Source organism: Rattus rattus, chromosome 7 (genome assembly GCF_011064425.1).
Source record: "Rattus rattus isolate New Zealand chromosome 7, Rrattus_CSIRO_v1, whole genome shotgun sequence".
NCBI classification, from domain to species: domain Eukaryota; kingdom Metazoa; phylum Chordata; class Mammalia; order Rodentia; family Muridae; genus Rattus; species Rattus rattus.
Window position 1 is genome coordinate 90,711,425 of NC_046160.1, and position 15,777 is coordinate 90,727,201.

General features: G+C 50.9%; 1 protein-coding gene across 4 annotated transcripts in view; it reads left to right on the top strand.

Annotated features, from left to right (window-relative positions):
• The window catches only part of Plekhg3 (pleckstrin homology and RhoGEF domain containing G3), a 42,974-nt gene that overhangs the window by 19,943 nt on the left and 7,254 nt on the right, over positions 1-15,777 (top strand). For 2 of the 4 annotated variants that reach the window (XM_032907968.1, XM_032907969.1), the window contains 11 exons: positions 5,542-5,931; positions 7,481-7,578; positions 8,783-8,852; positions 9,100-9,146; positions 9,256-9,406; positions 9,500-9,631; positions 9,808-9,990; positions 10,147-10,239; positions 10,491-10,577; positions 10,774-10,807; positions 11,159-11,257. In XM_032907968.1, coding sequence (XP_032763859.1) covers positions 5,581-5,931; positions 7,481-7,578; positions 8,783-8,852; positions 9,100-9,146; positions 9,256-9,406; positions 9,500-9,631; positions 9,808-9,990; positions 10,147-10,239; positions 10,491-10,577; positions 10,774-10,807; positions 11,159-11,257 — 1,345 coding nt within the window. In that variant the 5' untranslated portion in view covers positions 5,542-5,580. Of the gene's footprint in view, positions 1-5,541; positions 5,932-7,480; positions 7,579-8,127; positions 8,552-8,782; positions 8,853-9,099; positions 9,147-9,255; positions 9,407-9,499; positions 9,632-9,807; positions 9,991-10,146; positions 10,240-10,490; positions 10,578-10,773; positions 10,808-11,158; positions 11,258-15,631; positions 15,722-15,777 lie in introns of those variants that run through there. The other 2 variants (XM_032907971.1, XM_032907970.1) reach the window with 2 other exon arrangements.

Below are 15,777 nucleotides of genomic sequence, written 5' to 3' on the forward strand. Positions count from 1 at the left end.
GGCGTGGAATGGGTGGAATGGCCGTGTGAGTGACACACTGGGGACAGTGACCACACCCGCTGAGAGCCCTCCCTCCCCTGAGAACCTCTGAGGGGTCTGCGTACCTTTAAGAACACACTGGCAAAAGCGGGGCTTCTGGGAACACTTAGGAAGTAAGTATGGTGGTGTGGGTGTGGGCCTAACCGTGGGGAGAACACGGTCCAGTACAGGTTTGTGGCGCTTGCTTGAGATCTCTAAGGAAGTTTGCATTTCTCCTCAGCCTGTTTCAGGGGAAAAGTTGCAGCTGTCCTCTTGCTTCCTTCAGGCACCCTCTCTAGGGAGGTTTTGAAAGTTGAGTTGGGGATTACTCTGGGGAAGGTCAGAGGTCCTTTGGCTGCTCTGATCTCCAGAGTTTGGGATGGGAAGCCGGGAAGGCCGGGGGTGGAGGCTGTACTGTCTCTGAGGAAGGACTGCTGCTTGCGAAGGGGCTGGATGATGTCTTCCCCCACAGGGACCTATGGACTTTGGATCAATTACCTTTGGGGCCCCCTACCCCCACCCCCACTCCTTTGTGTTTCAGAGGTGGGTGTGGCACGTGGGGCTTCCTGTGTAGGGTGAAGGGTGATAGGTGAAAGAATGATTGGAACCCCAATATTTACAGGGAGTCTTCAACCTCCACCTGCCAGACTCATCCCAAGCCTGCTCCTCCCTCCTCCCCTTACCGTCCAGAGAGGGACGGTTAGAGGAAGTGCAGACAATTCTCAGGGGTCTCCCCAGGATCAGCAACAAGTTCTAGAAAGCTCCAGTGGGTTCCTCTGTGGGAGGTTCTTTTTTGAAGGGAAGGGTGTTTGAGTGACAAGAGACCCGAGGACAGTACAGAGCCTCTGTGGATTTGGGGGTATCCCCCTTTTGGGTCAAATTGAGGGCACACTACTGAGACATAGTTGGAAGGGAAAGGTGTGGACCTGGCTCCAGTCTCCGGCTAGGAATCCAAGGGGCCTGTTGCAGCCTGCCTGCCTGCCTCTGCCTGGGGAGGCTCAGGGAAGGTCCTTGGTGGGTGGAGTCATACACTTTAGATGGGTGTGGGTGGAGGAAGGCAGTAGATATATTTTAATTTAGATATGGAAGGGGAGAGGGAAGGGGAGGGAAGGAAAGCAGGAGAGAAGGAAGGATGGGTGGGTTTCTCTTCCCTAGATTCTTTGGGGCACTTCTCAAAGAGGGCTTCATAGGGTGGGATGTGAGATTCAGTTCTCCAGAAGGCTGACTTATGGATTGATTACTGGCTGGTTGACTGGTGCTGAAAGATGAACTCGGTCAGTCTCTGCAGGAGAGAGCTGGAGACTTGGCTGTGGTGGGATAGATAGGGGGCCTTGAGTCTTGGCTGCTGCTGCTTCTCTTTCCGTAGGAGACAGGTCTTAAAAGACTTAAAAGACAAGCTTGAGCCTGGCAGTGGTGGCCCATGCCTTTAATCCCAGCACTTGAGAGGCAGAGGGAGGGGGAATCTCAGAGTTCAAGGCCAGCCTGGTCTACAGAGCAAGTTCCAGGACATAGGAAACACGGGTCTCAAAAAAATGCAAACAAAGTTTGAGGAACTAAATTCTGGCCCTGGTTTAGGGTGAATCTTCCATGGTGGGTGCTGTTCAGATAGAAAGGACATGTAGCTCTGGCCTCGGGAGCATTTGGGTAGGATTTGGCTTAGGGGACTACACTGTGCACCTGGCATTGACTCAGGGCAGCCTCTTCAATAGGATATATCTTCCATCACCCTGTGGCCTAACCGTTCACTCTTGAATCCTGCTCCACCATGCTCACTGCCACTCCCATTCTTTGGACCTTCCTTTCTTGACCTCCAGGAGAGAGACCCTGGTGATCATAGGTAGGACCCCCAGGTCACTGCAAGTCTGAATATGTCATCTGAGAAATTGGAAGTCTGACTTTGGGAATCCTCTGCTTCCCCATGGCCCAGGATCCCAGAGTCTGTAATTTCTATTTTGTTCCAGTGCTTGAGTAAGTCTTCAGAGGCCGGCTGTATGGTACAGACCCAGAAGTAGCCGTCTCAGTCCTTTGGATGATCATATAGTTCTCAGGCTTTCAAGTTTACGTGTGTCCTTGTAACTTATCCTAATTCAAAGCAGTGGCACCCAGGGATCGTGACTAATACCTTGCTGCTGGTATGAGGTCTTTTAGTGTGGTAGTGGCTGTGGGGACTGGAGTCCCAAAATAGCATCCACTGCAAGGCATTGCCAGGGCTAGGTGAGACTTACCGCCCTACAGCACTCAGACCATTGAGCACGTTGGTCCTCTGTTTTGTTTCAGCCCCCGGGGATGCAGATAGGTAGGCACCCTGCTTTCAACAGGACTGCTGGGTTTGCAATTAGAAAGCTGTATGTAACTGAAGAGTGACTCTCAGAAGGTACCTTTCAGAGACCAATCCCCTGATGTGTGTGTGTGTGTGTGTGTGTGTGTGTGTGTGTGTGTGTGTGTGTGTGAGAGAGAGAGAGAGAGAGAGAGAGAGAGAGAGAGAGAGAGAGAATCTGCGGTGACTCTCACTGTAAGGCTAATGATCTGGCTGGCCGGGAAATCCATTTGGGACTTGGGTCTTTTCCATTTAGCCTTCCCTCTGGAGCTGACCTGACCCAGGGGCTAATCTGAGAAAGGTCTCAGGCCATAAGTCCTTTGCCTGGTTGTTTTCTGGCTGGGTCTGATCTGGGTGGAGGTCAAGGGCAGGGTTGAGAAAGTGTGAGCTGATTAACCTAAAGGCTCTTGGAGGGAGGGAGGGGGGAGCGGCGTACAAGCAGTATACTTCTCTGGAGTGTTCTCCCTAAGGTTAGCTCCCTATGCTGTAGGCAGAAGTAAACACCGACACCAATGCTAGAACTGCCATTGGGCGCTCTCACCTGTCACATGATGGGCTTATAGAGAGTACCCAACAGGGCTCTGTATAATCCCTTAGCTGAAACACGGTGACCAAGTGCTGACCCTTCCAAGGGCCTGGCTGAGTTATTGTTGGCCACAAGTGGGTCTGAGCATGCTCAACTTTTAGCTTAATAAAGCAGCAGCCTAGGGATTTGGTCCCCTTGGTTAAAGTCCTTGCCTAGCACTTATAAAACCCCGGGATTGAGCCCCAGCACCCCTTAAATTGGGTGTGGTGGCAAGTGCCTGTAATCCCAGGAACCAGGAGGTGTAGGAAGAAGGATCAGAATTCAGGGTCATCCTTGGGAGCTAGCTGGAGGCCAGCCTTGGCTATTGGAGACCCTGTCACAAAAAGAGGGGGGAAGATCTAGTTAAAAACCATCAACTGGTTTACCATTACTCGTCCCCAGACTGCTCCTAATGATCCCTGGTGATGTAACCGGTAGCCCCAGGCAGAGGGTCTCAAGCTAATCTCAGTTTCACGAAGTGAGATAGTAGGAGACTGGAGGCAACAGAGTACACAGCAGAGGCCTCCAGGGTCGCTGCCTCTGGGCAGGATCCTGGAGAGAGGACTTCTAGCCTGAGACTGGAAGGTTGGAGGCAACATCTGCCAAAGACCCTGGTTTCTAGGTAAGAGCAGAGTCACAAGAAAACGCACTGAAGTGACAGCGGTTTATGGACGGGTCCTCTGGTATAGCTCAGGTCCTTGCCTGTGGCCCAGCTCTAGTCTGGTAGCTTCTGAGTCTCAGGCTGGATAGGAACACTTGGGAGAGTAGAGGAGAGAAAAGTGCCTGAAGTTCCTCCTCCCTCCTCCTCTCCCCTCCTCCTCTTCCCTCCCCCTTCCTCTCTCCCCTCCCCTTTCCCCCTCTTTCTCTATTCCTCCTCCCCTGAGGAAAAGCAACCAAGAGAGCATCCTGGCAGCTCTGGTCCCACGGGTGGGCGTGAGGTGTTCTCTGTCTCTGGGCTCTGAGCTGTAGTACCATCTGCTCAGGGAATAAAGTCCATCTGTGGCCCTGTTTGCCTCACCTGGGTGCAGCTTCCTGCCTGCTGAGCAATTCTGCCCAGCTGTGCTAAGACTCAGCTGTGCCTCAGCCCTGGGGAATTTCCTGCTGTGGCTGAGTCAAGGGCCTGCCTACACCAGGTACCTGGGAGTGGGGCAAGGAGCAACTGTTGGCTCAGATTTTATCACCCTTTCCCTTCCCTCTGAGTAGAGAGGAAGCTTCAGGACAGGTGGAGACACTGGCGCCCTGAGACTTTGCAGTCCTGAGAGCATTACCTGCTGGTTGTAAGAAATCAGGAACCTGGGCTGGTGAGGCGGGTCAGTGGGTACAGGCGCTAAACCTGGTGATGACATGAAATTAATGGCAGAAGGAGAGAGCGACATACAGACATTTGCCACATATGTACATATATGGTATATATATACATACATACATACGTACATTGTGTACATACACAAACATAAACACATAAATGCGATTTTTTAAAAAAGAGCCAATTTTTTGGTCGACCCCATACCGTGACGCTTAGCATGGGCCCAGAGGGGCAGGCACGTGAGCTACACACTGTGATAGCCACCATTATCATCATGCACGGATGGTTTGTGGAACATTCACCCTGCCGTGTACCGTGCTCAGAGGGCAGGCAGTGGGTTACGTCACCTGTGAGGTCATAGCTCTGGGGCACGCTCTGTTACACAGGTAAAACCCGGGAGGCTAAGCACTTTGCTTAAGTGGCTGTTTGTCTAGTTTTCTTTCTTCCTTTTTTTTAAAATAATAGTTTTTTGATGGGGTTCTCCTGAAGCCCCAGGCTAGCCTGGAACTCACCATATGGCTGAGGATAACCATCGAGCTTCTGATGCTCTTGCCTCTAGTTCCCAGGCCGCCATGCCTGGCTGTGTACAGTGCTAAGACAGCCTTGTGCGTGCCGGGCAAGCACTTTACCCACCTATCTTCTCAGCCCCGAGACCCGGGCTTTGAGTTCTTCCGAAGAAGAGCTAGGCTATTGTGTTAGCTGAGGTAGCTTCTGTTTCTGAGAACCTAACTGTCTCCTGGTGAGGCCTTGCGGTCTCCGCCCTGGGAAGAGAGGATCCCTGAGCTGCTGGGATCCAGAAGGAACGGAACTCGAGCGTCCTCACCAGTGTTTGTAGTCTGAGGGAACGGTCTTCCCTGGGGTTTAGTTTTGTGTTTGTGTTTTTAATTTATTTATTACACTTATTTATTTGGGAGGTGGCTGCACGGGCTGCGGCACACGTGGGAAGGTCAGAGGACAGCACTCGGGAGTCAGTTCTCTCTCTTCACCATGCAGGTCTCAGAGACAGCGCTCAGGTTAGCCGGTGTGGTGACAAGAGCCTTTACCTGCTGAGCGTCTCGGTGGCCTTGTTTTTAAAATTGTGGTTAAAATATGCAAACGTGAAAATTCATTGTCTTAACCACTTGTAAATGTAGTCCAGTGACTTTGAGTGCACCTGTGCCGTTGCCACAGGACTGTCCATTCTGAGGCCGTTTCCATCTTCTTACTCTGAACTTTGCACCCACTCAACAGTGACTTCCCATTCTGCCTCCTCCCTGTCTCTGGCAACCTCCCCTTCCGCTTTCTGATTCTGCAGGTCCTCAGAACTTGACCCTCCCTCTGTCTGTTTTGCTCCAGAATCTCCCCGAGGTGACAGTCCCAGGCAGCGATGCCAGGATGCCCGTCTCTACTGCCCTCCACCAAGATGGCAGCCAGGAGCGGCCACCGAGCCTAATGTCTACCACATCCTCATCTGGCTCCTCCCGTGACAGCCACAGTGCCATGGAGGAGCCGACTGGCTCCGAGGCTGCAGCCCAGAACGGGACAGGCTCCCCTTGGGGCCGGCATGTTCCCAACAGCAACAACAACTCCAGCGGCTGGCTGAACATGAAGGGCCCTCTCTCCCCATTCAACGGCCGTGCAGGGACAGGCCCTGCCTATCACAAGCTCAGCTATCTGGGCCGGGTGGTGCGAGAGATCGTGGAGACAGAGCGCATGTATGTGCAGGACCTGCGGAGCATTGTGGAGGTGAGTGCTGAGGCCCGGAGGGGCTGGCCATGTCTTCAAGAGACCAAGGATGCTGGCCTCCAGTCGCCCATCTCTTCAGTACAACCTGTCTCTATAAACCTATAAACCTGCCTCCCATAAGGCCATGCGGAAGCCTTGGGGACCTGCCTGGTGGGGCTCTTGTCTTCTCATGCTTCCTTATGACACCAGGCCACATCAGTGGGATTGTAGCATTTCCTGTAGGTGCTTGGGGAGTGGGCACTGTGGTAGCACAGGGAGGGGCTTTAGCCTGACCTAAGTGTTCTGTAGGGATTGAACCTGGGTAGGGACGGCATCCAGATTCCCCACTCTGCTATTTCATGGCTGTGGAACCTTAGGCATGTGCACAATGTCTGGAGCCTCGGGCTCTTTGCCTGAAAAATGGAATAGGAATGGCAGATGAAAAATGTCTCATACTGTAGGTCACTCGGGGAAAGGTGACATGTGCCCTTCATTGAGGGACCTTCTGCCCCGTGAGTCTGTGAGGGCTAGGCACAAACCTGTTGACTTCAAGTACCACAAATGAATTCTCTTTTAGACTGTTTGTTTTGATTAAGAAAAAGTGTGGCTCAGTGGTTGAGAGCACTTGGCTGCTTTTCCGGAGGACCTGAGTTCAATTCCCAGCAGCCACATGGTGGCTCACAACCATCGGTAATGGGGTCTGATTCCCTTTTTTGGGGTGTCTGAAGACAAAGCACTCATACGTTAATATATGTGAATAAATAAATCTAAAAAGCTGGACTAGTGGGGCGCACAGGCCTCTAATCCCACCCAGCACGCTGGAGGCAGAGGCAGGCAGATCTCTTGTGAATTTAAGGATAGCCAGGGCTGTTTACAGAGAAAAACCCTGTCTCAAAAAACAAAACAAAACAAAACAAAAAACAAAAAGGAAAAGAGTAAGTACATGTTTATGTGAGCGTGTAAGCATGTGTGTATATTTGTGCATGTGTGTATGTTTGTGCATGTGTGTGTGTTCCATTTCTAAGTGTATGTTTGTGCATGTGTGTGTGTTCCATTTTTAAGTGGGTCTAAGGATTGAACTCAGGTCATTAGGCAAGCATCTTTACCTGGTGAGCCATTGCACCAGCCTCTTGGCCTGATTTTTTTAAGATAGGATTTTGCTGTGTAGCTCCGGCTTGGCCTTTACTCAAGGCCGTTCTCATGGTTCTGCCTCCCAAGTACTGGGATTACAAACTGTCATAGTTCATTTTCTCTAGTGTCCTGTGGCTGCATTGGCCTGGCTTCCAACCATCACCTGCTTTCTGGCTGTGTCCTTTTCTCTGAGAAGGACACCGGCAATTAGACTTCGAGCCTCCCTAAATATTAAATGATGTCATTTTGAGCAATTTAACTAATGACAAAGACCCTGTCTCCAAATAAGGTTGCATTCCGAGTCAAAGTGTGTTTCTGGGTAAACACCCACAGCTCGGTACAGTGGCACTGCCTGCAGGATTACGTCCCAGCAGAGTGGGGTGTGATTAGAGGTGATCAAGCCAAGGGGTGCAGGGTCTTCACACCTCTCTCCACGCAGGACTACCTCTTGAAGATCATCGACACCCCCGGGCTCCTGAAGCCGGAGCAAGTCAGCGCCCTCTTTGGGAACATAGAGAGCATATATGCACTGAACAGGTATGTGCTAGACCTGTTTTGCCTTGGGGCACGCCTGGAGGCCTAGGGAGAATCCTTAGATGTCTGGACACATAGGCCTGACTGTGGAGATGGGGAATTGAAGTCTACCCTTGCATAAGATCTTAGCGCTAGGCTTGGAGAAGATACCGGCTGGCCTTTCTAGGAGTTTATAAATGGAGGTCACAGGCTTGCAGGTGCCAGCATCTGGGCCGGTGTTAGGCCTTGCATGGTTGTGTGTTTCCTGTGGGTAGCTCTTTTTCTACATCATCTTGCACGTCTTATAGTTTATTCCTCTCCCTTCCCACAGATACCAAGGGAAGTGAGGACTCTCTGAAAGTCTGACCTGTTACAGCGGGTTCTCAGCTTGTGGGTTGTGACCCCTTTGACAAATCAAAAATACTTACATTACAATTCATAATACCAGCAAAATTGCAGTTATGAAGTAGCAGCGAAAAAGTTTTTGTAGTCGAGGTTGGGGGTCACCACAACATGAGGCACCGTATTAAAGGGCCGCAGCATTAGGAAGGTTGAGAGCACTGTATTAGAATATCACACAGGCCCTGCAAAAAAGACTTACTGAACCCATGAAGATTCAAGCTGCTGTTCTGGGACCAGACACTCAGACGAGGGTATTGTCAAGAAAAACAGTTTAGTGGGCAGCAGTAGACAGGGCAGGACTCTTCCTCCGGTCCCTTACAGCTGGAGGAGTCCACACAGTGTGTGGTTAGGAGGGTAGGGTACGCACAAGACCGAGGAAGGCATAGAGCTGGGAAGAGGAGGGAAGCAGATGGAGGGGCAGAGGCACAGTCTCCAGTTATCTCAAGTGCCCCCACCCAAGATCAGAGCACTGAGTCTCCTCCTGTCGCTGCTTCCTGCCATCTGGGAGTGGTCTTTGCTGGTTTCCTCTCTTCCTTTAATCTCTGCTTTTGTGTGTTTGACTCCTGCTTACACAGGAGCTGTGTCCCCTCCCAAGGTGGGTGCTGGTGTTCCGTCTTCCTCTGCCGCTTGTCGAGCATGAGCATGTGGGATTCTGGTTTTTTGCGGTGTTCTGAATACTTTATGTGGTATTCCCTGGGGCAGGGTTTACTCCGGGTAGAAGCCATGACCCACAGCATGACACCAAGGATGGCCATGTTCTGTGTCTGAGGAGGTGGGCAGGGGGTCTGTGGGGGGGGGGTCTAATGATCTCTCTCCCCTCCCCCAGCCAGCTTCTCAGAGACCTGGACAGCTGCAATAGTGACCCCGTGGCAGTTGCCAGCTGCTTCGTGGAAAGGGTGAGAGTGACCGGGTTCTCCCTCTGTGTTTCTGGGATAGGAGAGCCCAGTATAAGAGGACATTTAAGTACTGGGCATCCCTGTCCAAGGCTGGTGGGTGGATGGGATGCCAAGATGGCTCTGTAGGCTCTCAGGGATGGGAAGACAGTGTTCCCAGGAGTCCTTTGCCGCCCCCCCACCCCCGCCCCCACGTCTAATCCTGTGAGAATCTCCCTGAAATTATTTCCTTTATTTGGTCTTTCCTTAGAGCCAAGAGTTTGATATATACACTCAGTATTGCAACAACTACCCCAAGTGAGTATCTTGGATAGAGAGGGACATCTGGGCCATTTGATGAATATGGGGTTCCTGCCACCTCACCAGATCTTCCCCAGATGGTAACACCCATCCCTACCCTTCCCAGCTCAGTGGCAGCCCTCACGGAGTGCATGCAAGACAAGCAGCAAGCCAAGTTCTTCCGGGACCGGCAGGAGCTGCTGCAGCACTCCCTGCCCCTGGGCTCCTACCTGCTGAAGCCGGTCCAACGCATCCTCAAGTACCACCTGCTGCTCCAGGTAGCTCAGGCCTCCCCCCAGGCAGAAGATTTGTGCCAGACTCAGGGCAGAGCCTTGGAATGGGTTTTGCTCAGACACCTGTCTTTTGTCTAGGAAATTGCCAAACATTTTGATGAAGAAGAGGATGGCTTCGAGGTGGTAGAAGACGCCATTGACACCATGACGTGTGTGGCCTGGTACATCAATGACATGAAGAGGAGGCACGAGCACGCAGTTCGGCTACAGGTAGGTGCTCTGGGCTGGGAGGAGACAGGGCCTGAAAGACGGAATAATGATTGCCGGCCGCTGTGCTCAGCTGAGTTGGGGCATAGTACCTGAGGAAGCCTTTGAGGTGGTGTCTGTGCGAGCTTCCTGGGAACGGTGAGGCCTGACTCTGGGTGTCACTGGGGTCTCTGCTGCAGGAGATCCAGTCACTGCTCATTAACTGGAAGGGACCAGACCTGACCACCTACGGGGAACTGGTCCTGGAAGCCACCTTTCGCGTGCACCGTGTGCGCAATGAGAGAACTTTCTTCCTCTTTGACAAGATACTGCTCATTACCAAGAAGCGAGGCGATCACTTTGTCTACAAGGGCCACATTCCGGTAACTATGCTGCCCTCTCCTCTGCTGCCTGCTCCTTCTCCCTGTGGCCCCAGCTTCCTTCCGGCTTCACTGGGCTCCGGTGCCATCTTCTGAGACTTGCCTCAGGGGTTGGGTTCCCCTTGTCTCCTGGTTAATTATCTTGTTCTCTGTCCCCAGTGTTCCTCACTGATGCTGATCGAAAGCACCAGGGACTCTCTGTGCTTCACCGTCACCCACTATAAGCACAGCAAACAACAATACAGTATCCAGGTGAGGAGTGGCTTAGGTGAGGGGCTGGGGACCAAGACTTCCAAGCACACTTGCGTGTGACTCCCTGTTCCCTGGCTGTCCCATGCCGTAGTGTCTCCATCCGTAAAGTGGGATCATCTGGGGCACCTCTCGGAGGTCTAGAGAGAAATCTTAGCACAGTCCCTCCTACCCTCTATGCCCCTTGGTAGAAGTACTGTGTGTGTTTTGACCTGAAATAATAAACCCAGTTCCTTCCCCTTGGGCCCTCCTAGGCCAAGACAGTCGAGGAGAAACGGAGCTGGACTCACCACATCAAGAGGCTCATCCTGGAGAATCACCATGCTACTATACCCCAGAAGGTTGGCTCCTAGGGCACTCTCAGATGGGCTTCAGGGAGAGTATGTCCCAGAGTCAGCGGGAGCCCTTCTTCCTGGCTCCAGTGCACAGCAGGTGTTGGTACTGCAGATACACAAGTCATGGCATGAAACTGTGGGAGTCCTCTGGGCAGGCAAGGTACAGTCAGGTAATTACTAAATGGGTTTCCTTTTCTTCTAGGCCAAGGAAGCCATCTTGGAAATGGACTCCTATTGTAAGTTACCCTTTTCTGCCTGTTTTGCCCCTAACTGTGTACATTGTTAAGTCAGGCCATATCATGGGAAAAATCTTGTCTACTACGTTTGTCTAGAAGCAAGAAGGGTAGGGCTTCTTTCTGTCAAGGGCAGGGGATCAGTTGTGTAATTAGTGACATGGTCTGACTAAATGGCTGGGCTCCCAGTGCTTGAAGCAACCAATTGTAAGAAGATGGAAGAGGGGGACCTCCAGAGAGCCATCTAGGACCATCTGGAGCTGGTGTGGGTGAAGAATATGTTGTCCATTATGGGCAGCTTCTAGTTAGGCCTTTAGGGGACCAGAGGCCTGATGATTTCTCTCCTGGCTACAGATCCCAGTAGGTATCGCTGCAGCCCGGAGCGGATGAAAAAGGCTTGGTCCTCACAGGATGAGGTGTCTGCCCATGTGCGCCAGGGACGTCGGCAGTCTGGTAAGGTCTGGTGCTATATGGACAAGAACCTTCTTTATAGGATGCTGGCCCGGGGCTGGGATCATCTGCAGCAGTATAGTGTGACATCTCTCTCCTCAGAAGACTGGAGAGGATAGCAGGGTGGGTTGGTGGACGTCTGTGGACCATTTCCTCTTGCCCATGTTTCCCTCCACCAGTCCCTTCCTGTGCCTGCTGCTCACGCTGTCCACCTGCTCGAGGGCCTGGGAAATTTGTTGTTCAGGAGTCGGCATCTGTTCTAGCCGTTTAGACCTTGGCTTGCTGCTCAGCCAGAGTCGCACTTGGAGACACCTCATGGATAGTTTCTCAGTTCTGTCTAAAGTGACAGCAGAGGCTGGGTGGGAGGGAAAACGCTTAGACCGAGTGGCACCAAATCCAGACAGGAAATATTTATTTTGGGTCATGCAATTTTCCTCTCCCGGGTTTTCTTCCATGACGGGATTTGCTAATGCACTCGTGGAGTTATTAGAATGGAGCGTCTGTTTAGAAAGAGAAAACCTTCCTCTTTTAGTCTTCGCTCTGCCGTGATGGGGTGGGGTGGGGATGCTTCTGGTGATTGATTTTACCGTTCTGTGCTCGATTTTTCTCTGACTTAATAAGTCTGAGCCCCAGGAGCAGATCTGGATTAAGCTGTGCTGGGTCTGGAATTGAGATCCATGCTGCAGTAGCTCGGAACAAATGCTTTTATTGAGAGTATTGTTTGGGTGGGAGCGTTTGGGTCTTGATTGGCCACCATCTGCAGCATCCTTGAACACTTGGGATTGATAACTGAACTTTGACCTCTGAGAAGGTGGAGCTGGGTGGTCTCCTGGTTTTCCTGTTTCTTTTCTGGTACTATGATAAAACACTCTCCCCAAAAGCACCTTAGGAGGAAAGGATGCATTCAGCTCGTACCCCATTGAGGGAATTCAAGGCAGGAACTTAAGGCAGACCCACTATTCTACATATTACCTGTGACCAAGGAACTTACTTCACAGTTGAGAAGTCCAACAGGAACCATGGAGGAGTATGCTGACTCTAGGCTCATGCTCATATAGCTTCTTTGTACAGCCTAGGGAATGGTGCCTCCCACAATGAGCTGGGTCTTCCAACACCAAATAACTTAAGAGAATCCCTCATAGACATGCCCACAGACCAACCTGATAAAGGTGGTTACTCATTTGAGACTTTCAGGTGGTTCTAGGCCGTGACAAGTAGACAGATAATGCTGACTTGGACAGCTGTAGTATTAATACCATGGTCTGTCATGACACCCACATCAGAACTTTTGCTCTAAGAGATAGGGCTAGAGCTCAGTGGTAGAGCACTTGGCTAGTGTGCCAAGGCTCTAGGTTCAAGTCCTCAGTACCACAAAAGACAAAAAGTGCCTCCCAGCCAGGTGTGGGGGTGGAGCATATCTTTAATCTCAGTACTCAGGAGGTAGAGAGAGGTGGTTCTCAGAGTTCAAGGCCAGTTCTGGTCTACAGAGTTCTAGGACCAGCCAGGATTAGACAGAGAAAATGTGTCCTGAAAAAAAAAATTTAAATAAATAAATAAAAAAGTCCCCTAACTAGAAAAGCACCTCTTGACACACACACACACACACACACACACACACACACACACACACACACACACACACACACACACACACACACACACCAGCTCTGAGACACCGCTCTGTGAATGTACTTAAAGCCATTGAAGTGTGTACTTTACACAGGTTGGCGTATATAGTGTGTGAATTCCAGCTCAGTAAAACTGTTGCCTCTGTCTCAAGGCTGTAGCTGTCCAGGATGGTGGGGAAATGAGCAGATACACAAGACTGAAAATTCCACGAGGCTGGGATCTTAGCCTGTGACTGCTAAGAGAGTTGGCTTTTTAAAGTCTTGTTAGTTTTTCTGAGACGTGCTTTGTCCTCTGGAGCCTTCTAGAAGACCACACTTGCACTTTTCTGGAGCTGGTGATGCAATGCTACTGATGGTGTATGAGCGGCCAGATGTGATGGTAGCAGTACCGTGGGTTGCCATGGTGATGGCCTGAATTTGAGGTTCATGTTCCTTGTGGCATTTCTCCCACAACGCTGAGGAGTGTCCTTCCTCTTGCTCCTAGCATGTTCCCTATGGTGGCTCGTCTTTCTCGTGTGCGGTAGAGATCAGGTGATGGATTTGGAGGGATTATGAGTAAAAGCAGAACTTGGAGTTGCAGAGAGGAAGGACTTAGACGCGTGCTACAGCTTAGGTGCCCAGCCTCAGGGTCTTTGGTGTCTCCTCCTGCTTCTCCTTCTCCTGCCCCTGCCCTGCCCCCCCCCCTCCTCCTCCTCCTCCTCCTCCTCCTCCTCCTCCTCCTCCTCCTCCTCCTCCCTCCTCCTCCTCCTCCTCCTCCTCCTCCTCCTCCTCCTCCTTCTCCTCCAAAGCTGTATCAGGTGGACAAAGTCGCTGTGGAATAAGTAAGATCTGTTGTGTCTTTTAAACTCTTAAATATTCTTTTTATAAGGTTTCAACAGAAAGAACTGAACATTTCTATTTCCCACTTTGTTACCTTTTTAAATCTTTAATTTTAATTTAATCCAACATGTATTTCTCTCTGTGAGTAATGTGTGTGTGTATTCAAGTGCTTTGGCATTTGAGTCGTTTCTTTCCTTCCACCATGTAAGTTCTGGGGACCAGACTCAAGCCATCTGACTTGGTAGCAAGTGCCTATCCCGATGAGCCCTCTTTCTCATTTTAAAATCAAGTGAGGGTGGTTGTCAAGATAAAGTGACAAAGCTGATAAAGTGCTCGGCACATAAGAATGTGGCCCTGAGGGGCTGGAGAGATGGCTCAGAGGGTAAGAGGTCTTCCAGAGGTCCTGAGTTCAAATCCCAGCAACCATATGGTGGCTCACAACCATCTGTAATGGGATCCGATGCCCTCTTCTGGCATGCAGGTGTCCATACAGATAGAGCACTCATATACATAAAATAAATGGAAAAAACCTGTTATGGTTCTGTTTATTTCAAATTGGGGTTTCTACCCTACCTTAGACCATTCAGTTCCAAAATAAAAGATACATAACCTTTATAATAAGCCTTAATCAGCACTAAGGCTGGGCAGATACCTGCCCTCTAGGCTATTATGTTTACTTCCCTATCAATGACCCCAGGTTATGACTTGCTATATTCCATTTGGGCCTCTCTTAACTCCAATTGGCCAGCCCTCACGGCCATGTTTTCATAACTCACCTATCCCAGGGCATCTCTCTTCTTCCACATTCTCTCTCTCCTCCCATAGTCCTTGCTTCTGACCCCAAGCCTGGGCACCAAAAAACCCGACTGTCTCCTGCCCAGCTATAGTCTGTAAGCAATTTCAAAACCAATCAGAGATAACTTGGGGGCAAGGTTACACAGCGTCACTTGGGTCTACCTGCAGATTCTCTCGTCCCTGGGGGCAACCAGGCCTTGGGGGCCAGTATTTAGCATTATAACACCTAGCAAAAGAGCAAACCTTTTTTTTTTTTTTTTTTCGGAGCTGGGGACCGAACCCAGGGCCTTGCGCTTCCTAGGCAAGCGCTCTACCACTGAGCTAAATCCCCAACCCCAAAAGAGCAAACCTTAACAAGGACCTGAAGTGGGTTCCCCAGTACGCACATTAAAAGTCGGGGACAGCCTCTGACTCCAGTGTTGGGGAAATGGAGGCAAGAAGGATCCTGGGCATTCTGGATAGTCAGTCTAGCTGGTTGGTGAGCTCTGGGTTCCATGACAGACCCTACCTCAAGAAATAAGGTGGGGGCTCCTGAGGAAGTCATCTGACACTGACCTCTGGTCCTTCACACACATATGAATACAGGTCCATACAGGCGTGAGCACAACACAGCAGAAATGCAAGCGAGAGGCAGAGGATGTAGTCAGTAGAAGAGTGGTGATCTAGGATGCATGAATCCCTGGATTCAACCCCAGCACCGCATAAAGCAGGTGTGGTGGGGTACTCCGTCCTAGCACTTAGGAGGTGGAGACACTAGGGCCAGAGGTTCAAGGTACACTTGGCTACCTTTCAAATTTCAGGCCAGCTACGTGAGACCTTGTCTTTTCAAAAAGCAATTAGGAGTTTACTTATGTGGATATAGATAGGAAATATGCCTATTGTCTTGGTCTCAGTGTGTCCCCTTGAGGAGCAGCTAAAAGACCTCTGTAGACTTTGCTGTGACTCTAAATCTGTAGGAAATCGGGGACATTCCTAAGCCAGCACAGGGTAGAGGTGTGCTGAGGGCTCTGTAGAGAAGTCTTTTGAGACGGGAGTCTCTTATCCTTCCCCTCCTGTTTCACGTCTGTTCCCAGAAAGGCTGGGTACAAAGTAATGACACCATTATTAGCCTAATAGTTGTGTTTTGTGTCCCCAGAGCCTGGCCGTACCCTGTTCAGCAGGGCAACACTTCCCAGCAGGCAGCAAGGATTCGAGATGCCAGGCCTTAAGGGCCGTAGAAAGTCGGGTGCGACCTCTGCTTCCCGGCCTGCATGCTCTGAGGGGCTTGGTGTGGGGCATAGC